Below are 23280 nucleotides of genomic sequence, written 5' to 3'. Positions count from 1 at the left end.
TTTTTCTATTGTGTTCTTTTTTTTGCATGTTCTTTTCCACGTCACGTGGAAATTGACACCGCCACTTAATCGTGACGTAATGGTCACTAAGTGTCATTTGAAAGCACTTTGTACCGTTTCACTCGGCAAACATGTCAAATTGGTATAGAAAATGCAAGTTCTTGCAGGTGATTCAATTGGTTTGATAAAGGGATATATTTAGCTCTTTAAAGTAAATAAGAAGAAATTGAGACATTTTTACCTCGGTGCAACAGACTATGAGGTCTAGTAAGTAAGCGATTCATAAATTAAACCCGAATACGAAATTAGCTAAAACCACATTTATATTTATATTTGTGTAACTAAAATGACGTACACTTTTCCGGTCGTTCCACTCATGATCCATGTTAGCTTGGAATTTAAGGTGGGTTTCATGACGTCAGTCGATTAAGAGAGTTGTCTACATGTGCTGAAATACATTCTTGAAGTACCTACACCACGCAATATCTGTACGGAAATTATGTGTTTAACATGTTACTGCTACTGAAATCGAATATACCAATTCAGTTACAACTATTATCTTGGATTTTTGCAATCGGGATGCCAGTGCTACTATCACTGCGAGTTATCCTTAAGAAGTTCTGTAGTATTATCTTTGTCTTTAGATGTGAAATGGTATAGGAGGGCAGGTATTAGAGGATAGTCTTTTGATTATAGTAGCAATTACTGTGGTTGTTGATACTTCCAGTGAAGCTAAGATATCCTGTTTAATTACTTAATAGTACGGCAGCGATTAGCAGAATCTTGCGAAACGCTTATACAACTGATATCAATAACAAACCATCGCAGTTTCCATCACAATATGCTATAATGTAATTTATTAATCCTTTAAAGTCAGGTATCTCCATCGTCCACTCCGCTGGTGTCAATGCTACGGGAACAACTCATGACAGTTGTGGTAGCACTTGAGATGGAAGTTTTACTCGAAGTATGAACACACTTTGAGAAGGATTTTCAGCTATTACTTTTTCTGTTACCCGCCTTAAGTTAGTCGAGTTTACTTAGTTTTCAATTATTAGGTAATTTGTGCAAAGTAGTAAGTACAAGATTAATAATACCTTTCTAAATTCTTACAAATGTTTAATCATGAAATTTGGTAGCTCTGGAGGAAGAAAGTTGGTAATTGTGAATAAACTAAATTAAGTTAGAGGTAAATCCAGGTATTTTAAGAGTATGACCAACCAGAAACTCTTGCCACAATCTTTATATTTATATTGAACTATTGCCTCCGCTTGAATTTGCTATTGGCGGATATGATAATTTTGCATTATTATTTTGCGTGTGACAGAATTGTGTTTAAAAAAATTTCAATAGAAAAAAGCACCTGTTCCAATATCCGAGGAACAATGGATAAATACCAAAAGCAACGTTCTCCGTAAGTTTCTACGACCGTTAGTAATTACAACTTAGATTTGAAACAAAATAAAAAATTCTATAAGTAGATGAGTCACTATCAACATAAATCAAGCATCCAAGAATAGTGGCTAATGCTTGTAAGTGTCAATATTTTCACATGAACTAGCTCTAACCCCGGGATAAAAAAAAATTATTTTCGAGTTCTCGGGGATTAACCGAACAAGGTAAAAAAAAATCTGGGGTGGAAATAACATCCGAATTTCGTAAGGCTATTTAATTTTGAAAAAGATCACACTCCACTTATCCGAAATCAGCTTTCTTTTTAAGCTATTTGTTTTGTTTTTCACTTTCTTTCTTTGATATAGAAATAAGTGCTACTTTCCTACTACTACCAGTTTGTTCTTATTGTCGTAACCCAACATTACATACTGTTGCACAACTTGTACTTTTTTTTTGCCCTAGCAAGATTTTTCTGATCATTCATTATACAGACTTTTTACAACCACGAGGAAACTACCCACTAAACACCCATTTGAATCATCATGACAAAGCGATCACACTCCGACACTCATAGCCATACTAGAGGCAAAGATAAGTCATCGTCTAACTTAAAACTAATCAATACTTCCAATGGGATCAGAGTATCACAAGCATGTGATCGATGTAGAATCAAGAAAATCAAATGTGATGGACAGTTACCTTGCGTAAATTGCAAGAAAATTGGATTTGAATGCAAGACAAGTGATAAGCTAACTAGAAGGGCTTTTCCCAAGGGGTATACTGAAAATTTAGAATTGAAATTAAAGGAGCTTGAACGTATTAACAAGGATTTGCAAGATAAGTTGCAAGATTTAGGTCATACAAAGGAGGCAGACACGAGTATGGGCCCAAGAACTTCGTCCACAACATCAATATCTTCAACTCCTGCCAATCCGAGCATTCCCACTACCACCACCACAAAGGATAAAGTTATATTTCAATCGTCTAACCAATCGGTTCAAATTAACAACCCAATTGATCAAATTTTCAACCTAGACAATAAGGGAATAATTATTGGTAATGATAACCTAAACTTTGAATCCCAATTTAACCATTTGCTTATCGATTTGAACTTACCTTTTTTGAAAATTACAAACACCCATAACTATTTGTTAAATGATCCAAACAGCTATCTTTATAATCCTTCGTACACCAAAAGCAATCAACTACACAATAAGGATTTGGATATAATTTACAACCCCTTGACTGCGGATGATCACAGTAATAATACCAGCCATGCCACTCCAGAGTTATCACCTGCACCCGCTGGTCAGAAACTTCCAGTTGACGTTTATGACTTGTTTATCAAACTTATCAACAATTTCAAAAACTTGTTTAGCAGCAAAAAGGAAATGGACAATCAAGTGATTCAATTCTTTCTAAATTACAATATTTTCATTCCGATTTTTGATTATAAGCAATTCATGCTTTCATACGAAGCTTTTCACAATATGTATCCGTTCATGTTTACCTATGATGATGCAACCATAAATGGATTCTACCTATCAAATTCAAGTGATTACAATCTTGTTAATCAGTATCTCCTAACAATTATCCAAATTTACGCTATGATCATGATTAATGACCCAACCATTAATTTAAACTTACTATTAAACCATCCAAACCCGCAATATAATCCACCCTATGAACTGAAGCCAAATGCTTCAATTATAAAATCAATATATGATTTCTTGCCTTATATGAATGGATTTCATATCTCGATAAACCAATTACAAACTTACCTTCTCTTCTTGTATTATTCGTTGTTAACAAACAATAAAGAAAAATCATTGATATTATCGGCATTGGTAAACGCATTCATTGGTGTATTGGGGATTAATCTTAATCTGAAGAATTTGTTCTTTAATGACTTATCATTAAATCAGCAACAAAGAAGAACAAGAGTGCAGATATTTTGGGTGTTTAAGATTTTGTTGAAGTGTTTTAATTTGAAATTTGGGTTCAAGCCAAGTTTAAATACCACTGTAATCAATCCAGTCACTATTGATAGGTATTTTCAATTGACCCCGGAAAAGTTGTCTTCTTTATTAGATGATAACGATGACTTGTTTAACAACTTATTAAAGCCAAGTATAGAGTTCTTGAATTTGATGAATATTGTTATTCCATCATCTTTCTCCCCCAACTATTACCAATATTTAAGGCAAAACAAGAAAAAGCGTGAACATCATAGTTCCCATAGATTAGACTGGATTTTGAACGAAGATGATGGTGATGGGAATGATGGAAACTTAAATTATAATTATAATCAATTCTTAACCATTGACAAAAATTTAGCAAATTGGAGACAATCGTTGAAAACCAAGAAATTACGTTTAGTTCCCTTGCATATGGAAATGGGATTGCCAAATTATTTAAATATCACTGAAAATGATCTTTATCATGATATAAAATCACAAACCTCGGGTATAACACCTACTGGATTGGTTAATTATGAAACTACAGGTACACCTGATATTCATACCGCATCTCAATTGATTAAAATTCAACTAAATTTCCATTATATTTTGATAAGATCTATGAATTATCTTAACTTTATAGTGGATAAGGAATTGAATTTCAACAATTATCAAGAAATCGCCGAGATTTCCCAGGAGGTATTAAGTTATTTCTTATTGATATTCGGTCATCTTGATAAATCAGTGGAAAAGCTAGCTGAACCTATAAAGCCTTCAAATTCGGTTGTAATGCAAAGCTTAGGATTAGATGTTGATGAACATGGATTTGTTATTAACGATTTTGCCAAAAAGAGAAAGAAAAATAAGAAAGCCGCTAAATCTAAAAGATATGTTAAACAAATTCCAAAATCTCCATTCAATATCATGTTGAATGGATTATCTATGACAGTCATCAATTTGAAAAAATCGATTGTATTGCAGATGATTTACCTTTTGATATGCCAGTTAAAGTTTAATAAACCTACTGAAAATTCGATTGAGTTATTAAATAGGTCTGTTGATTTGTTTATGCATGTTTTCATAAATTATAAACCAGGATTGGAAAATTCTGAACGCAAATTAAGAGAAGATATTTTATTTAGAAAACTCATGAATGATGAGTTTAAGGATGAAATATTAAACAACCAAGATGATGACGATGAAGATGATGATGAAGAACCAGACTCCTACAAATCAATAGATTGGGATGATGAGGAATTAGATGAAGACTTGAAGTACTTAAAAATATTGAAATATGTTAAATATAAAAGCAATGATATTTTACATCATTCAAAGATTCCAACTCCAGATCAGGTGCACTTTCATCATCATATACATTCCACTTCCCCACCACCTGCACCTCCAAAACTACCATTACCAAATCCATCAGCTAGCTTTTATGGACAACCATCATCATATTCATTAAACAAAGTCCCGTCACTTTCAAAGTTTGACATGCAATTAGACTCAGACATTAGACAAGATCAAGATTTAAGTAATAAAGAACGAGGGGTGATTAATGATTTAATCAGACTTAGTCGAACACCAACTACATCTCCCAATAAATTGCTTTCACCTATTCAACCAACGCAACCGCTGCTGATGCAATCGCTGAATCTTCATCCATTGCCTCCGCCTTCTCTTTTATTGGACAAAAAGGGCAATTGGGGACAACGTCATCCCAACTGAGTATTATCAGAGGTATTGACAGTTATATAATATTTGTATAATATGATATTTATAGTGTATAATTAGAATCTATTTGATTTAAAACAATTTGTTGTAAATTGAATCTGTTTGGATCACACTTTATCTTTTGATTGAGAATTTGGGAAATTTGTTGTAAAATTTGATAAAATACAAACCTCACAAAACTTATTGAAAGGACTTTACACCACATTTCAGAGTAACGTATACTTTGATTAATCCAGTTTTATAGCCATCCAAACATTGTAAGGAATATATCTTTTAATATAGTGATCTTGAATTATTCATCCACGTGACTCAAGTAAATGAAGAAAGCACAATTTATTTTAATCTGAAAAAATTTCAGAAAAAAACAAGCCTGGTTAGCTCAATCGGTAGAGCGTTTGACTCTTAAGTTAGACATCAAAAGGTTGCGGGTTCGACCCCCGCATCGGGCTTTCTTTTTTATACTTTTTTTTCTTTTGCAACATTTCTTTGCTATATTATAGTAGCAGAGAGGTTCCTATAGAGTTGAAAGTGCTAGTTTAGGAAGTGATCATAATTTGGGTTACTTTACCAGAAATAGACTTAACAGACAATTTTTTTTTAAAAGTGCAATCAGTCATACTCAAATGTCCAGCCGGATAGCTTACGATGAATCGGAACTTTAGCGAAAATAGCGTATAAATTGAAAAACAAATAACAAACTAAACAATTAAATCTGACTAAATATAAGCATCTGTAGCCTTGTCAAGGAAATTCCAAACTTTGTCACAAACTTGATCATCCATCAAATCTTTTCTAACATGACTAGGAATACCATACGCAATGCTATGAGATCTATCTTTGACATCTGGTGACAAAGCAGCATAAAGTTCTGTATAAGCACCATAACGTGCTGGATGAAGACAAAACCAAAGAATCATACTTTCAAAAGTAGGACAATCTCTTTGCAATCCGGTTTTCAAATAACCCGGGCAAATAGAACTACTAATGACATTAGGAGCATCATGTCTACGTGACCAAGTTCTAGCTTGAACAATATTTCCCGCTTTACTTTGTCCGTACAAAGTTAATGCGTAGTAACGAGCACAAAGCTTGCTTTTGACACTTTCATAGTTTAAATCTTCCCAATAGAAACCACCTTGTGGAGCAAACATATGGATGGATGAAGAGACCCAAACAATTCTTGATTCACCTGTTTTATTGGTTTTGGATGTGGCAATTAAAATTGGATCTAAAAGTCTTTGCAACAAGTGTGGTCCAATTACGTTTGTTCCCAATTGTAATTCATGACCTTGAACAGTTTTGCTGTATTCAGAAGGCATGACCCCAGCATTATGAATTATGATATCTAATCGCTTTTCCCTTCTAAGAAATTCTTCAACTGCTGGTCTGATTGTAGTTAAGTCACCTAAATCAACTTTGATGAAATGAATGTTGGTTTTAGTCACCTTGAACTCCTCTGCAACTTCATAACTAATTTGATTTATTGCATCCATGCATTTTTTCTCATTTCTGGAGAAGATGTAAATCTTAGCCTTGGTTGCACCAGCTAATAATTTAACTGTTTGAAAACCAACACCAGAATTACCACCAGTAACAATCACAACTTTACCTTCTAAATCAGGATAGTTTTTCTCAGTAAATTTCGGTTTACTTGGAAACTGACCTTGGAATAATTGTTTCCAATCGGCACCAGATTTGCATGGAATAGTAGGACGACCCATAATGTCTTTAATGATGATTAAAAGTTATTCTACATACTAGATATGATTTTTTGCAGCCTATTAAATAAGGTATTCTTGGCCTGAACGGAACGGGAAGCGGAGCGGAACACGGCTGCGCAAAAAAGGGACGGAAAAGAAAAAAAAGGTACGGAAAGACAAAAAAAGTGCGGCAAAACAAAATATCTAGGGTAAAATTTCCGGAACCCGATGGTGATGAAGGCAAAAAAAAAAAATAAAAAATAAAATTTGCAGACTTATTGCAACATTATCTAAGCCACACCGTCTATCCTCTCCGGATACAGGCTTCGGTTTTATTTCCTCAAAAAAAAATCACGAATTATCTCCAGGTTGTAACAGAGGTAAAAAAAGTTACCACCACCCTGTGATATTCTATCGGGATTACCGTATTGGTTAAGTGTTATTTCCTTAGGTAATTTGTGTGAGCATTGATTTCGGTGTTATATCTTTCCCAAAGAGGCACAAGGCAATATTGTCGGTATTAAATGGTTCCTAATTAGTATTACCGGGATTAACAGTTTCCTAAAAAAGTTAAACTAATATACATTTGGTTCAAAAATATATGATAAAGAACTAATAATATTTACTTTAACTATAGTTATCCACATTTTTCAATATTCCCCTCTGTTGATATTCTAGAAACATCTTAGTCCTCCCCGAACTTACGCAGATGTCAGTAGTACTAATCGAATCAAAACATTTTGCCCCGGCATATCGTTTACACAAGTCTATAATGTTAGAATTGTTCTCATCACGTATACGATTCATCTCCAAAGCTATTGCACCCAATTCTTTTGGCCATACTATAAAGTCGAAATTAGAAATCAGGCACTTTCTTAATTTCAACCATTCAATCCCTTCGGGAACAATAAACTTAGATTTTGATTTTACCGAGATATCAGCTTCTTCGTAATGCTTTATCATATTATTTTCTGAAAGCTCAAGGTTTCTCAAATTTGGAAGATTAACATCTTCTCCATATATTATTTTAGCTTGATTTTTGTAAACCAGCAAATTCGTGACTGAGGGAGGGAACAAAGCAAGATCAATTTCAGATATCTTATTATCTTGGAACCCAACAACTTTCAAGTTGGTAAATCTCTTCAAGTTTAACAATTCAAACGTCTTTTTGTCAATGTTACAATCATTCATAACTAAACAACGCAAATGGGGCAAATTCAAATCTAAATGTTCAGGCATCTTTGCCTTACATTCTAAAAGCTCTAAATGCTCCACCGATGAAGGCAACTTGTTAAGGATGTCAAGATCAATTCCAATTTGCTCCAAGATAAGACTCTCCAACGGAGGGAATTCAAATGACTGAGAAAACCCATTCATTTCCGACATGGCAATTCTGAATCTCCGTAATGATTTTGGAAGATTCATTGAAAGTTCACCTAGTTTAGGAAGTTCGTTTAATTCAAACGATTGCAAATTGTGCAAGTTTTGGAAATCAACACTTCCGATGTTGTTGCCATTAATGAAAAATTGTTCACTGTGACCTTCGAGCCCGTGACTAGCAAATACCAAATTTCTAAGATTAGGTAATTCCAAAAGGTTGGTTTGGAAATACTCAACTGGCTTTCCGTAGTATGTAAACGAAACAAGACTATCAGGGAAGCTGATAAGATCAGAATTAGTGGTCTTTTCCGAAATTAATCCATAAATAGGCTCAACAAAGAAATTCTCAAGACTGGAAGGCAAGACAAGTCCAGGAAAATCAACAATATACAGAATATGTGCCAAGACCAAACGTTTAATCGTATCAGGGATCTTCCAAGTTGAGTCAATAGCAGTAAAGGGACAACTTAAATGTAATATTTTAAGACCTTTGGGAAATTTCACTTTTTCATTAATCCGGAGATCAAATACATCATTAAGATATGGATGGGGAAGAACACCATCGGAGTACTCAGTCGAGTCCATTAAAAGATTCAGATTTTCAAAGTATAATTCCTCCAATGCTTCTGGAAATTCATACTCATAAAAGAAGTCATGGTAGAATTTCATGCTAAAGTAACCAATAAGGTCTATCCTTTTTAATGGCAACTGACCAACAAGTAAAGAGCTCAATCCATAGCTAGAAGTAATATCATTCAATCTTAAACTCTCTAAATTTGGTGCTAAAATAATCCTGAAATCTTTAGACATAACCGTCTGACTCAATTCAAAATGTTTTAACTTCGTACAAGCTTCCAAATCAATTGTATTTCCAAGTTTCTCAAAGGAGCGACCAGAGAGTGATAATACTTGCACTGAATCAGCAATTCTAACCTTTAGTTTAGGCACACAAGCAGGTATAAGAGATCCCACATAGGTCAACGAACTTGGATATACAACGGTAGGCGCTTCCAATAAGTTACTTACCTCTAAACTTACAATTTGAGAATGTTGTTTAAAAAATTCCTCAAAATTCTGGAGTTCACCAGAGGGAATGTCAACGTGGCTTGCGTTTGAAGGAATATCAAATGCATCAAGACTGAGGTGTATTGCTGTCTTGAAGACTTCACAGTCAATGTTGTTGAACACACGATGGAGAAGCTTGAATGATTGCGCCAAGGCACCTCCAATACCCTGTTCTTGTGTCAGGTCTTCAAGTTGAATTAGACGAATGCTTTTGACCTGCTTTAAAAAATATTGATATTCATAAGCTAATCTAACAAACGACGCCAATGTTTCCAAAGTAATTTCCGTTGGAATAAACTCAGGATTCTTTTTAATAAATTGGGACAAAGAAAATAAAGATCCAAACACACTGATATCTTGCTCATCCTTGAAATATGGAGTAAAAGACAGAAGTGGAATAATTTCAGGTCTTTCAACTCCCGTATATGAGGTGGATTTGTTAAACTGGGATGGATTATCAATGACCTTTATTCTGGCATAATACTTTTTGAATGCGTATGGGGAAACCCAATTGTCAAATTCAAGTAATCTTTCAAGAATATCTCTTGGTAGTAAATCCACTATATACTGAATTGCACCTCCCGGTAATTGACTTATATGCATCTTATTTGGTTTCTAACCTTAATGTTGATGGTGATGAGTCAGAGACCAGGGAATTAAATCGCATGTTTTATTCTGACACAAAGTCGTGCAAATAGACAAAAATGTGGAGTGCCCTTTCCTTTACACTAAAGATGAGTTACAAGCCAATACTTTGCTACAGTAGTAATAGATTTATTAGTTGCAAAAGATGCATCTGTATACTCTTTTAATATACTTAATGTGTACTATTCTAGATCAGTTTTAGGGTTCCAATTTGTTTGTAAGGTTCTAGTTCTGGTGCATAAAACAATTTTTTTGACACAAAAATACCCCAAAGCACTTTGTTGTCGAGTATCGTAGGCATAAACTGCTCAAATCGGCTAGTGATATAGAATTATCATCCAACCTAACTAACCCCAATTCCTTTGGCCAAACTACAAACTCGGTATCTGTAATTGAACAATCTCGCATCTTCAAGCATTCGATTCTCTCGGGAATCACTAGCTTGGCGTCGGTAACCTCTTTTTTCTTCATGTTGTCATAGTGTTCTTGAACCAAATTCTCCGAAAGTTCAAGGTTGCACAAGTTTGGAAGATCTGTGTCAGCTCCATATATGATTTTGGCATGGTTCTTATAAACCAGCACATTTGTAACCGATGGTGGGAATAGCGAAAGATCAATTTCGGAGATCCTGTTATTCTGGAACCCAACAATTTGCAACTTGGTATACTTTTTTAGATTCAAAAGCTTAAACGTTTCCTTATCTATTCCACTGCCATTCATCACCAAGCATCGGAGATATGGCGCATTTATATCAAGACTGCTGGGCATAATAGCATTACAATTCAACAACTCCAAATGCTCCATGGTTGGAGGTAACTTGTTCAAGATATTGAGATCTATTCCAGTTTGCTCTAGTATGAGTTCATGCAAATGTCGAGGAAATTGAAAAGTCTCGTCAAACCCCTTTACTTCAGACATTGCACACCTGAACCTGATTAATGAATCTGGAAGTTTCATATTAATGTTACCCAATATGGGAATTGCATTCAACTCCAAAGTGCGTAAATTTTGCAACTGTTGGAAATCTGAACAACCAACCGGAACTCCATTGATTAAGAAAGGCTCATTGAAACCTTCAAGTCCCGGGCTTGCCAACACTAAGCTCGTCAAATTAGGTAATTCCAAAAGGTTTGTTTCCAAGTTATGCATGGGTTTCCCGTAATACGTGAATGACATTAGACTCTCTGGGAAGCAAACACGGTTGGAATCGGAATAGCTATCAAATGACAACCCGTATATCGATTCAATAAAGAGGGTTTCAAGGTTTTCTGGCATAACAAGTGCAGCAAAATTAACAAAATAAACAACACGAGTCAATACTAGTTCCCTTACACTATCTGGAATTTTCCAAGACGAATCAATAGCTATAGATGGACAATTGAGGTGAATAACTTCTAAACAATCGGGAAGTGAAAAGCTGCTATCGATCTTGAATGTATACTCGCCACTAAGGAGAGGATGAGGTAATAAACAGTTTTGATATCCATAGGGCTGCACATTTATCGACAGATTTGTTATATACAATTCTTTTAGCGTTGGGGGAAGTTCCGATTGATAAAACAAACTATGATAAAATTTGAGTTCAAAAGTACCATCTAATTCCAACCTTGTAAGTGAATTCAGACCGTGATATATTTTGTTGAAGTCAGACAATACAAATCCAACTATTTTCAAGGATTGCAAATACAAGGGTAGCATCAATTTAAACTTCAAAAAATAATTTCCACTGCATGCACTATTTAGTTCAAGAAATTCTAAGTTCTCACAGCTACTAAAATCCAATGGTTCTCGAGACTCATCAAATGACCCATCGTATGACCCCCCGAGGATTAGCTTTAAATTTGTGACCGTAGAAGGAAGCACTATCTTTGATACAGTATCATCGTGTATTTGAAATGAAATAAACTTTAAGGATTTAGGGTATAAGTCTATCAGACAGGATAACAAATTTTTCACGGCCAAACTTTTTACCTTTGTGTGCTGTTGGAAGAATGCCTCAAAATCTTCAATTGAAACACGTGGAATAAGGAGATGGCGTGCTTCTGAGGGTATGTTATCAGTATTGAATACTTCATCATAGTATTCACCGCAAATATTGCTTCGGTATTTATGTAGTGCATGAAATGCTTCAGGTTTACCCCTGCTAAAACTACCAGTTTCTACTATATATAACCTAGGAACCTTTTCTATAAAGGCTTGGAACTCATAGGTGACTGGAAGCAACAACAATATTCCTCTGAATGTAATTTCATCAGGTACAAACTCAGGATGTTTGTTAATGAACCTCACTAGAGAGTATACTGATCCGAAAACCGCAGTTTCAGAAATTGGTCCAAAGATATCTTTGTCCTTTGCAAAATATGAATTGGTAGGAAAATCTATTGGCATAGAGTCAACTGTCGGTCTATCTATCCCACCATATGACGTTGACCTGTTGAACTGATGTGGGTCATCCATGACATTCATATTTCTATAGAACTCTTTGAATGCAATTGAAGAAACCCAAGTATTTGAGTCTATGAGTATTTGTAGAACATCGTGAGGTAAGTATTGAATGACTTTGACAATCACCTCATATGGGAGTTCGTGTAAATGCATGACTGTTTAGCCTGTATGTCTAACCTTAGAGTGTAGGTTAACTTCAAGTGGAGATCTACGGCTTTATATTTTGTTGCAAGAAAACTTCAAAAAGTTTTGTGCAGGAAACATCAAATACCCCCAATGACTAATTCTTTATAGTAAACAAACAATGCTAGTTTTAGTTACACTACACTTCCGTTAAATACATGTAATATATATATTTTTGATAAATAGAAAAGTCAACTGTCATAATTATAACACGAGAACATTCATATGAAAGATTTTTTGATCGCCTAATATTTACCTCCTGTTCTTTGCTTTCTTAATTCATTTTGTTCCTTTTCAACTTCTGCATCCCATAAAATGAAATCATCAAGGGCCTTACCAGCAGGAACCATTGGTAAAACAGGAACCTTCTTTTCAACAATAACTTCCATTAAAACAGGACCCTTGGCATCCAAGAATTCCTTAACCCCAGAAACCAATTCTTCTTGTGTAGAAACCTTAATACCTTGAACACCCATAGCTTCAGCCAACTTCATAAAGTTTGGATTCTTTTGATGGGTGTGAGAGTATCTGTGTTCGTAGAAAAGGGATTGCCATTGGGTAACCATACCTTGTTCTTCATTATTTAAAACACAAACCTTGATTGGGGCACCAGCTTGAACGGCCGAGGATAATTCCATTAGAGTCATGTTGAAAGAAGCATCCCCATCAATATCAATGACAATAGCATCTGGTTTACCAACTTGAGCACCAATAGCGGCTGGCAAACCGAAACCCATAGTACCTAACCCACCAGAAGTAATCATAGTTCTTGGCTTGGTCCAAGTGAAGTGTTGAGCAGCCCACATTTGATGTTGACCAACACCAGTGGTAACGATAACTTCCTTATCATAAGTTTGGGCTTGTTTAGAGATTTCTCTGATTAAGGTTTGAGGTTTTATGAGGGAACCGGGGGTTTCTTCTTGGTAAGAGTATGGGTATTTTTCCTTCCATTCGTTGACTTTGGCGAACCAGTCTGGTCTTGATTCAACTGAATGTACCAATGGAATGAATGACTTTAAGTTGGAGGTGACATCACCTTCAATAGCTTCAGTTGCTTCAACAACCTTGTTTATATTCTTTGGAGAAATTTCAAAATGTAAGATACCACCTCTACGTTCTAAAGCAGCCAATTTAGCTTCTGGAGCGAATTTAGCGATGTTACCAGTGACTCTATCATCGAAACGAGCACCAAGAGCAATAATACAATCGGCTTGTTGCATTGCGGTGTTGGCAGCAGCAGAACCATGCATACCCAACATATCCAAAGATTTAGGATCCCTTTGATCAAAAGCACCTAAACCTTGTAAAGTGGTGGTGACTGGAATGCATGCTCTTTCTGCCAATTCCTTGACTAATCTTGGGCCTTCTTCGTTGTTTAAAACACCTGCTCCAACATAAAGAATAGGTTTCTTGGCCTTATTCAAAATAGCGGCAGATCTTCTAATGGCCTCGGAAGTGAATTCACTAACAGCTTTCTTGGTGATCTGACTTAAAGCGTTGGATGGTAAAGTGGTATTTATTGGAATAGATTCTTTCAAGATGGCAGCAGTGACATCCTTTGGTAAATCAACCAAAACAGGACCTGGTCTGCCGGTAGTGGCAATTTCAAAAGCTTCGTTGATTCTTCGTGGCAATTCAGCAACATTCTTAACCATGACGTTCCATTTAGTACAAGAACGAGAAATACCAATAACGTCAGCTTCTTGGAAGGCATCGGTACCAATAGCAGTAGTTGGAACTTGACCGGTGAAGACAACCAATGGAACACCATCCATCAAAGCGTCGGCCATTGGGGTAATGACATTGGTAGCACCAGGACCAGAAGTGACTACAACAACACCGGGTTTACCAGTAGCCCTAGCGTAACCTTCAGCCATATGTCCGGCCCCTTGTTCGTGTCTTGGCATGACAAACTTGAATTTGTCGGAGTTGTAAATAGCGTCAAATACAGGTAAAATCGCACCACCAGCGTAACCAAACACGGTATCAACATTATGTCTCAACATCATTTCATGGAAGATTTCCCCCCCGGTTAAGCCAATAAACGAATCGTCCATAATTTGGTCCTTGCGGTTTCTTTTTATAGCTTTATTATGCGAATGAGGTTCAATTTGAGGACCATCATTTTCAGTGTTGAAAGCAGGAGAAGGTTGTGGTCTAACGGCAGCGGAACCTGATCCGACTGCAGCGGGGATTTTTCTTAAAGTGGTATTAGCTATGGATCTAGTTTGCGATCTTAACACCATCATGGCTGCTCTTTGGCAAGACTTACTAGCCCTTAAATTACGAGAGATCATTTCTAAAGGTTGATATTATTCCAGTAATAAGGGATCCGGTTGAATAACTGAAGAAAGAAAGAAAGAAATGGAAAAAGTTTAAAGAAAAAATATTATGGTTTTATATAAACTTCTTGTGACTAGTGGGTATGAAATTTTTCAATTTATGGAGAAGGGAAAAAAAAAAATCATCCGGTCCAGCGCACACCTGTGAGTAACAGATTCAAAAAATAAAAAAAATTTCATGATGTTTTTTATGAGTCAATCGAAGAGTGCGGGCGATACCGGCGTCAGGACAAACGGAGGAATAGCTATAGCACACGTGATTAAAACGCACGTGACACAAACACGGCTTTTTCTTTCACCTTCTCTCTCTCTCCACTTTTCAGACAACCTCTCCCAGACAGCCACAGCGATCCCCCTGAATTACTACTGCATTTTATAACGTCATAATCCATATTAAATCTTTTTTGGTAACTATAAACTAAATTTTGATAATAAAATAACTAAAATGTACAGAAATAAAATTTTTATAAATGTGAAGTATTAATAAATTAATAACCAAACTCATACCAAGCCTACACTTGTTCATGCGCTTGATCCGAACCCTGTTGTTCTATGTGCTGTTGTGTTTGTGGATGCAATTGTTGATTTTGTGGTGAACGTTGTTGCTGCAACTTGTGTTCGGCCAAATATGCCTGCGGTTCGTGTCCCCGCTTCTCGTTTATACTTCCACTGTCTTGGTTACTACTAATGGAATTGGCATCGCCATTGAAAACCTCAGGTCTGTTAACAGAAATGATTCTCACTAATTGGTTGTCAATCATTCCCTCATGGATCAGATGCGCTTGCAAGTTTGGGTTCACTTGAGGATTACCCCAGTCCAAAAAGTCACGTCTAACTTCAACGTAATCGTATGCAAATTCCCCAATTTGATCTTCATCAACCCCAACTTCTTCAGCATTGTAATCAATTCTAAGGTGCAATCCCGGGATTTTATCAATGACAAAACATAAAATGGCAGTAACAACTGCCGAGTATGCGGCAACCGCTAAAATGTAAGCAATTTGAATGTACAATTGTTTCCAGTTGTGATCGAGCCATCCACCTTCATGGTCAGTAACATTATCATAACCAATAACGGTGGCTGATCCAAAGAGTGCATTAAACAACAATCCAACAACTCCAGCGATACCGTGTTCCGCCAACACATCAAGGGAATCATCAACACGACACAAGTACTTAATCTTGGTAGACAAGTTACAAACAATACCGGCAGTGATACCCAAAATCACAGATGCCCAAAGTGGAATAACCCCTGAAGAAGGAGTAGCAGCAACTAACCCGGAAATACACCCAGAACAGACAGCAACCATAGACCACTTGTTTTCCAATCTGAAATCCAACAAACACCAAGAAATAGCACCAAAAGCACCACAGATGTGAGTATTCATCATGGAGTAAGCAACCTTCAAACTTGGGTTACCACAAGAGAACCCATTGAAGAATAACCAACCGACGTATAATAAAGAGGTACCCAAGAAAATAGTGGAGATATTATGTGGACGGTAGTTGATCATTAAGGTTTCATTTCTTCTTCCTAAAAATGCCGAATAAACAAATGCAGAAACACCAGAAAGAATTTCAACTGGTCCTCCCCCGGCATAATCCAAAACACCTGATTTATAGTTCATGGCCCATCCGCCACCCCAAATCCAATAAACGACAGGACAATAGACAACAGTGGCCCAGCAAAATAAGAAAATCATTGATGGCAAGAATCTACCACGTTCAGCAATACAACCACCAGCTAAAATGGCCAATGTAACTAACAAGAATTGTAATTGGAATAATCCAAATGCAATTTCAGGGTAGTCAGATTCAGATGGTGTTGATCCTAATAAGTTTTGAAACCCAAAAAAGTGTAAATCTCCAATGAATGGGTTGGATGAAGTGCTGGAAAATGCCAAGGAATAACCCCAAAAGTACCATTGGAATACTCCGATGAATGACGACATGATACATATCCAAATCATAGATAATGCAGATTTTCTTCTGGCTAAACCAGAGTAAAGAAATGCTAAACCGGGAACCATAATCCAAATTATAGAACTCGCTACTGTGAATAGAAGAACATAGCTTTGGTTATATTGATTATCTTGAGTGAATAGCTCACGTCTAGATATAAACTCTGTTATTACCTGTGACATGTTTTTGTGTGTCTGTGTGTGGTTGAGATATTAATAAGTCGGTATTTGCTGCGGAATCGTTATGAATGTATGAATTTATATTAGTGAATGTGCAATCTTCTAAACCAGTAAGAAAAAGAACAGGATACAAAAATACCAGGATGCAAAAATAAAAAGAGTAAAGACTATGAAAAAGAAATCTGTTGAAATTTTTGTAGCAGAGGGCTTAAGTTATATATAAATGTGACTGAACAGCTGGGATATCACAAAATACAAGAAAAAGATAATCATCGAAAACCGCCAATTAATAAAAAAAAAAAATAAAAAAAATATTAAAAAAAAGGAATCACATTTGCTCGGGCGTTATGGTTGGATAAGCGATTAAGCAGCAACTCCAAAGGCAAGCGGGACAAGGTAAGCCTCGACAATAGTGTTTTTTCCGCTATACAAATGATTCAACTAATAGATCAATTTACAAAGAAAAAGAATTGCAAAAAGGCAATTAGCAATTAAACTTTTTCGATTCTATCTTAAGTTTTGGCTTATAACAACCAAGTGGTACCTGTCTTTTCTCCACACCATACACAAGGACAATCAATGGAAGCCAATTCCAGATACTTTTCTATGTGTTTCTTCTGTATTTTTGAGGTCATTTCCTGAAATTTACCCAATGAAAGGTCTTCATCTGCATGTAGGAAAGGTGTTCCGCAGCAAAAAAAAAAAATAAAAACGAAGTCATAATAATGACAGGGTAAAATTTCTTTTTTTTATTATTTCAGATTGTTGATTGATCCTAATCAGTCCAATCAAATTTTCCGGTGTAATCTGAGAACTGCAGGTTGTATATGGTAGATCTGAGTCTGTTTACAGGTTAGGTCCTTATCGGGTGAGAAAAAAAATCGATAATTTATATACAGGTTGCAGATTTCATGCATACTCCTGCTTTAATTGGTTTATCAGACTCATTATGAACCACTAATCAAACCAGAATCGAACTATATAAGGGCCAATAATTAATCATCTGACAATAGTCCAGTTTTTTTTACTTAATTTAGAACTTATCTTCTCCACTTATTTTATTATTCTTGTCGATCAATTCTAGGCTAATAATGGTGCGGATTATGATCCCCATACCCCCCTATGACATTGTGAATTTGAAAAATTTTCTTGGAGTCTCTATTCTCTTATCAGCTAATTTATAACTGGAACGTTATTGGCAAGTTCAATCCCCCATTCTCCCTCACCTGTTTGTCAGTTTAGTGTAATGCTAAGCATGGGCATCTGAAGCGAGAATAATTTAGAAATGCCTCGTTCATAGGAAACTGAGTTCCGACATATCCTGCACAGTAGCGTACAATTTTTCAAAATCCCGTAAAAGTCCGAGTCTCCGTTAAAATACGCGTTCCGGCGACATAGTTCCGTAACTATCTAAAACACCTGTCTTAACTTCCATGGATAAGCCCTTTTGAAGCGTAGAATCCTTCCGTAAATACATTTCGGCTATTAAATTGTTGCAATAAGTTGAAAATTTGTTTTCTGTTTTTCTGTTTTGATCAATTCATGCAATGACTGCAAATATAGACACAATTATAATATGCAATAAATTCAAGGATTAGATTGTCCCTTCTACCACAGGGTTGAATTGGCAACTTTCCAGTAAAGAGTCACCCTACACAAAGTTCTGGAAAACAACTTTTTTTTGTACCAGAGTCAGATTTAGCCGATTTGAGAAACACGAAGAGATCTCCCTCAAACTGAAGACAACAGTGTCCATACCTTTTACACAATTGTTTAAACAGTAACAACTATATATTTGGAAACATAGTTAAAATACAAAAAAAAAGAACGAATTAGAAAGGTAAAACAAATTTAGATCTGAATGAAGGAAGCAGCGACCAAAAGTAAGATACTTACTGAATAAGAACCAGCTTTACCTTCAAATGGTACTTTGGGTGGAGGATCTTTCGGGGGTTGTGCTTGTGGTGGATTCTCTGGACCCTTTGAAATGTATGGCACAACCGTTGTAGGGGTGGATGAAGGTTCATCCTCGCTTGTAACAGTTAATGTCACAGTCTGACTAACTGTGATGTTAGTGGTGGAATCAAATTCCCCGGCAGTATCTACTTTTTCCCTTGACTCTGGAGCTGTAGTTGTAGGTAACTTTGGAATAGGAATAGGCGTAGAAATGACCGATGTGCTCATAATTGAACTTTCTGGGAAATAGTAGGAATAAACGATGTTGTCGAATTGGACAGTATCAGTTGTAACATTTTCATTACTATCTTCAGTATTTGGGTTGACATCTTCCGAGGTTCCCTTAGTCACAATAGTGCTACCACTAGATGTTTCACTATTTGGAGAGGTTTCAACAGGAATTGGGGGTTTAGTAGTAGGCTCTTCAGGATTTGCTGTTGGTTCAGTTGTAGGAGCTTCCGTGGCCACGACTGGTGCTTCGGTCGTAGGGTAGTAGAATAAACCTTCAGCACTAGTAGCTTCTTCAACTAAGGTTGTTTCTACTTCTGTAGTAGTTAATACTGGTGGCATCTCTGTTTCCCAGATTTCAATCCCAGAAGTGTCTGTAAGTGGACATGTTGTGGTATTAGTTGTCCGTGTAACTATAATGATAATTTCTTCATTCGCAGTAGTGTGGTCTTCTATTTCTGTAGTGATGACTTCAGTTGGCATTAATGATTCAGAACTAGCACTCTCTTTGAGTGGGCAAATAGTGGTATTAGATGTGCGCGTAACTATAACGATCGCAATCTCTTCACTTGAAGTAGTAGGCTCACAAGGACGTTCATCTTCACAGGTAGTTACTATTTCTGTATGCATTTCAGTAACGTATTCAGTCGTTAGGAAGCTGGGTCTGTGCTCACAGCTGGTTACCACCTTCGTTTCCAAGTCTGTCACAACTAAAGTTGCCCGTTTGTCAAGATGCTGAGCAAATATTGTATTTGTTAATAACAACAGAAAGAATAATCTAAACATTTGCAGCATATAAAATTTCAATCACAAGCTTTGAGGACCAATTGTAAAAGAGAACCGTTTCTAATAAGAAATCTTTGTCTATTTACAGCATTTTATAATTGATGATTTATTTGCAACAAGATCAAATATAACCAAATTAAGCTTTTGTTTCTGAAACAATACTCGGGGGATTCCAACTATATTCTAGCTTATATGCATATGCCGGTCAAATCCATACTATTTTAATACTTGCTAGAGCCCAATACCGGAGAAAGATATAAGCGCCACTTGTAATATATTTAGCCTTTAATCATTGTTTCAATGATAGACAGAAATAGATATAATAGTTAAGAATACAAGTGTATAACTTCAAATTTGATTCTGTCAATAATTGTTTGCATCATCATATGACCGAGAATTTAGATTTTCTAGTTCCATGTATTGTGTCAAATTCAACTTCAGATAGATCTCTTGTTCGCATAGTAAAAAGTAATTAAAATTAGATGAAACTGCTTTGTAACATATTGATTGCAAAAAAGGTTTCAAATAATGCACAGGTTGTTAACTGTGTTTTTCGCAATATAAAGGTAAATTTAAATTCTAAAATAGTTCTTTATCATGAAGTAGATGTAAGAACTAATATGAGTGACTATTCCACATTATTTGTTGAATTTATGATTCCAAGTTATAAATACATGTTATTGTTTTTGATACTGTTTCAAATCATGTACAGTGCGTTAAGAATGTTCTTCCATGCACTGCGTCAAATATAACTGCTGATTTAAATATTTCTTTTTGTGATATATATTCAAGCACAACACGATTTTGTAACTGCTATATTAGTAGATGGACTATAGCCTGTACTATCAAGACCAAGAATAATCCTATATACCAATTGTATGTAATTAATACCTTGGTTTAGCAGTCCATTGTTAAATGGCTAGAAAAATCTGGAGATTTAGAGCCCTGGGTTCAGTAAAGAAATAATTCTGCACCAATCTAAATCACCCCAAAGCAAAGGACATGGAAAGGTAACGAAGTTTTGTTGATATTGTAAAATTTTGCCTTGCAACAACTATGCTTAAAAGAATAAAATCACACGAAATCACTATAGTCCTGCTTTCCACTCATTAAGCCAACAAAAAGCTTTAACGAAGATTGAAGTTACAAGTAAAGGGGATACTCAATAGCTCAATTTGTTACTCTTTACATCTGTTCACCTTGGTTTTGTATTACAAACTCAATAAATTACTATTCTATGTACAGGGAACCTAATAGGCCTTATTTGTCAGCTTCGCTTTCTTTTTTATCCAAATATCTCTCATAGAAATGAAAAGTTTCAAAACATACTTCAACCATAATTAACCAGATAATAATCCACTCTAACCTTGCACTCTTTCTTTCGTTCAATACACTAAGGAAAGCACGCTGCTCTTCAGTTGCATAATCTAGCTTTCTATTCAAGATTGCAATTCTTGAATTGATGTCAAGAATTTTCGATACCGATTCATAAATCTTTTCCAAAGCAGGCTCAGTCCAGTACAAATCAGGAGTATCAATTAATTCACTGTATAAATTTAATTTCCCTCTCAATAAGAATAATCTCCCTGCCAATTGCAAAAACTCATGTTCTGAAGTAGTAATACGTGTTCCCATTGCCAAAACTTCAGAATTTTGTTTTGTTAGAGCCAAGTGTTCCTCCAATTGATCTTCTAACACTGACAAACGAGTAGAACGAGAAATACCAACTGCAAATGCAGCCATATCAAGTAACCTTTTTTCAATAGTAGAGCCTTGAATTACCATAATTTCTCCGTGGAGGTAAGAGTTCCCTTTATATGAGGGGTTTTCTGGCAACGTTTTCAATTCAATCCAATCGAGCTCTTCACTCTCAAACAAGTTATATTTTGATTCAATAGAATTTCCCAAAAGCGGAACATAAGTTGAAACTATTTCATCTTCAGAAAGATTCCAACCAACTAGAGTACCATTCGATAAAACCATAAGTTTCTTCGGACCATCTTCTATATTTATCACCTCTTCGGGTATAACAACCTCATAATCATACCCCTGAATTGCTGAAAGCACTTGGCTGAAATTTATCAGCTCTCCTACAGTAACAGAGGTTACTATTGACAAGTGTTTCTCTAATGTTTTGGAAGCAGCAGGAAAGGAAGCGGTTTCTCTATTTTCATTCAAAAGGGAAAGAATATCAGCGGTTGTTTTTTGAAATTTTGGATCTGCTCTTCTTAATTGTTGTGCTCCAAGTTTCTTTTTAGGAACATTTTTAACTCGTTGTGCCACTTTTGAGAATTCTGGGGATGATGAACCGGGAGGTGGGGGTGGCTTGGTAGATAATGAACGGAGCTTGAAAACTGGTACAATATATTGAAGGCGGAATGCGGTTCTAATAGATATTGGAACTATTCGAGAACCCATTCCACGTAGCTCAAACATCTGCGGTAGATATGATATACAACTGTGGGTAGTTCCCATTCCGATCGAATAATAAAGGTTGCACTTCACAAATGAAAATTCAGATAGAACTACATCACGTGATACTTTTTTTTGATTTGCAGGACCAAAACTGAACTGTCGTACAATCAACTTGTTCTAACCAAGGGTAGCATAGATTAGGCCAACATGGCTCTTGTTGAATTCTGCAAAGATTATTTTAATTAGGGTTACATAGCCAAAGATTTATAACAATTTGTTCAGGAATTCATTGTTGTACTTACGATTCTTGGATTGAGAATTTCTCATGCAAACTTAAGTACTTAACTACCATACATAACAATACTTTAGCTTCGGGATAAGATACCGAAAGTTCTATATTCTGACATTATGAATCTTTATATATATATATATAATGATATACCAAGAAAGGAATTATATTGACAGAATCAATTGGTTGATAAAAAAAGGGTTGCAAGTTTTATATTTCTATTGAAATTCAAATTTCTAGCAACTAAAGCAGTTTCATATATAGCAGACTAAGTTAAGTTATCAAATTAACATTGTAATATCTACCTAGTAGCCGATTTATTGTATCAGCTTAGCATAGTCACTAAATTGATACTGAATAAGTGAGAGGGTGCGACTAATGTATGTTTACGCACAAAAGATAGATTGCTAATAACTATGGATAATTATTTGTTTTGGTAACAAACAAACGGACCAGAGTCTCCGGCCATCAAGACTAAAAGAGAACCAGTGCAGCCGAAAGAATTACCGCACGAGGCTTATCTCAAAAACACAAAACAATAACTACAAATAAAGTCGCATTAGTCCAAGAAAGCAAACCAATATATTTACCTCACCTGTGGACATTTTTGGTTTGAAC

At 35.7% G+C, this 23280-nt stretch overlaps 8 protein-coding genes across 8 annotated transcripts; 1 reads left to right on the top strand and 7 right to left on the bottom strand. All coding sequences in view use genetic code 12, as the record gives it.

Annotated features, from left to right (window-relative positions):
- Positions 1–1740: 1740 nt before the first annotated feature.
- Positions 1741–5176, top strand: ZCF16 (Zcf16p; the record flags this gene model as incomplete). The annotated part of the gene is made up of 1 exon (XM_007376197.1): positions 1741–5176. One exon carries the CDS (start codon positions 1938–1940, stop codon positions 5079–5081), a length of 3144 nt encoding a protein of 1047 aa, XP_007376259.1.
- A 572-nt stretch (positions 5177–5748) lies between these two features.
- On the bottom strand, positions 5749–6937 carry SPAPADRAFT_62049 (uncharacterized protein; the record flags this gene model as incomplete). Its single annotated transcript, XM_007376196.1, has 1 exon — positions 5749–6937. One exon carries the CDS (start codon positions 6806–6808, stop codon positions 5804–5806), a length of 1005 nt encoding a protein of 334 aa, XP_007376258.1.
- Positions 6938–7351: 414 nt separating this feature from the next.
- Positions 7352–9856, bottom strand: SPAPADRAFT_62048 (uncharacterized protein; the record flags this gene model as incomplete). The annotated part of the gene is made up of 1 exon (XM_007376195.1): positions 7352–9856. One exon carries the CDS (start codon positions 8975–8977, stop codon positions 7415–7417), a length of 1563 nt encoding a protein of 520 aa, XP_007376257.1.
- Positions 9857–11548: 1692 nt separating this feature from the next.
- Positions 11549–12511, bottom strand: SPAPADRAFT_62047 (uncharacterized protein; the record flags this gene model as incomplete). The annotated part of the gene is made up of 1 exon (XM_007376194.1): positions 11549–12511. A coding segment is annotated over one exon (646 nt), but the record flags the coding sequence as incomplete, so codon positions are not given.
- A 112-nt stretch (positions 12512–12623) lies between these two features.
- ILV2 (acetolactate synthase catalytic subunit) lies at positions 12624–14850 on the bottom strand (the record flags this gene model as incomplete). Its single annotated transcript, XM_007376193.1, has 1 exon — positions 12624–14850. The coding sequence occupies one exon, from the start codon at positions 14509–14511 to the stop codon at positions 12751–12753; it is 1761 nt and encodes a 586-aa protein (XP_007376255.1).
- A 380-nt stretch (positions 14851–15230) lies between these two features.
- Positions 15231–17251, bottom strand: MEP1 (ammonium permease; the record flags this gene model as incomplete). Its single annotated transcript, XM_007376192.1, has 1 exon — positions 15231–17251. The coding sequence occupies one exon, from the start codon at positions 16989–16991 to the stop codon at positions 15360–15362; it is 1632 nt and encodes a 543-aa protein (XP_007376254.1).
- A 1588-nt stretch (positions 17252–18839) lies between these two features.
- On the bottom strand, positions 18840–19802 carry SPAPADRAFT_51485 (uncharacterized protein; the record flags this gene model as incomplete). The annotated part of the gene is made up of 1 exon (XM_007376191.1): positions 18840–19802. The coding sequence occupies one exon, from the start codon at positions 19800–19802 to the stop codon at positions 18840–18842; it is 963 nt and encodes a 320-aa protein (XP_007376253.1).
- A 1333-nt stretch (positions 19803–21135) lies between these two features.
- SPAPADRAFT_72276 (uncharacterized protein) lies at positions 21136–23261 on the bottom strand (the record flags this gene model as incomplete). The annotated part of the gene is made up of 2 exons (XM_007376190.1): positions 21136–22228; positions 22676–23261. 2 exons carry the CDS (start codon positions 22698–22700, stop codon positions 21219–21221), a joined length of 1035 nt encoding a protein of 344 aa, XP_007376252.1.
- Positions 23262–23280: the final 19 nt, after the last annotated feature.

Source organism: Spathaspora passalidarum (assembly GCF_000223485.1).
Source record: "Spathaspora passalidarum NRRL Y-27907 unplaced genomic scaffold SPAPAscaffold_5, whole genome shotgun sequence".
Classification (NCBI taxonomy): domain Eukaryota; kingdom Fungi; phylum Ascomycota; class Pichiomycetes; order Serinales; family Debaryomycetaceae; genus Spathaspora; species Spathaspora passalidarum.
The sequence above is the reverse complement of the archived record's forward strand: the minus strand, read 5'-3'. Positions and strand labels throughout refer to the sequence as shown.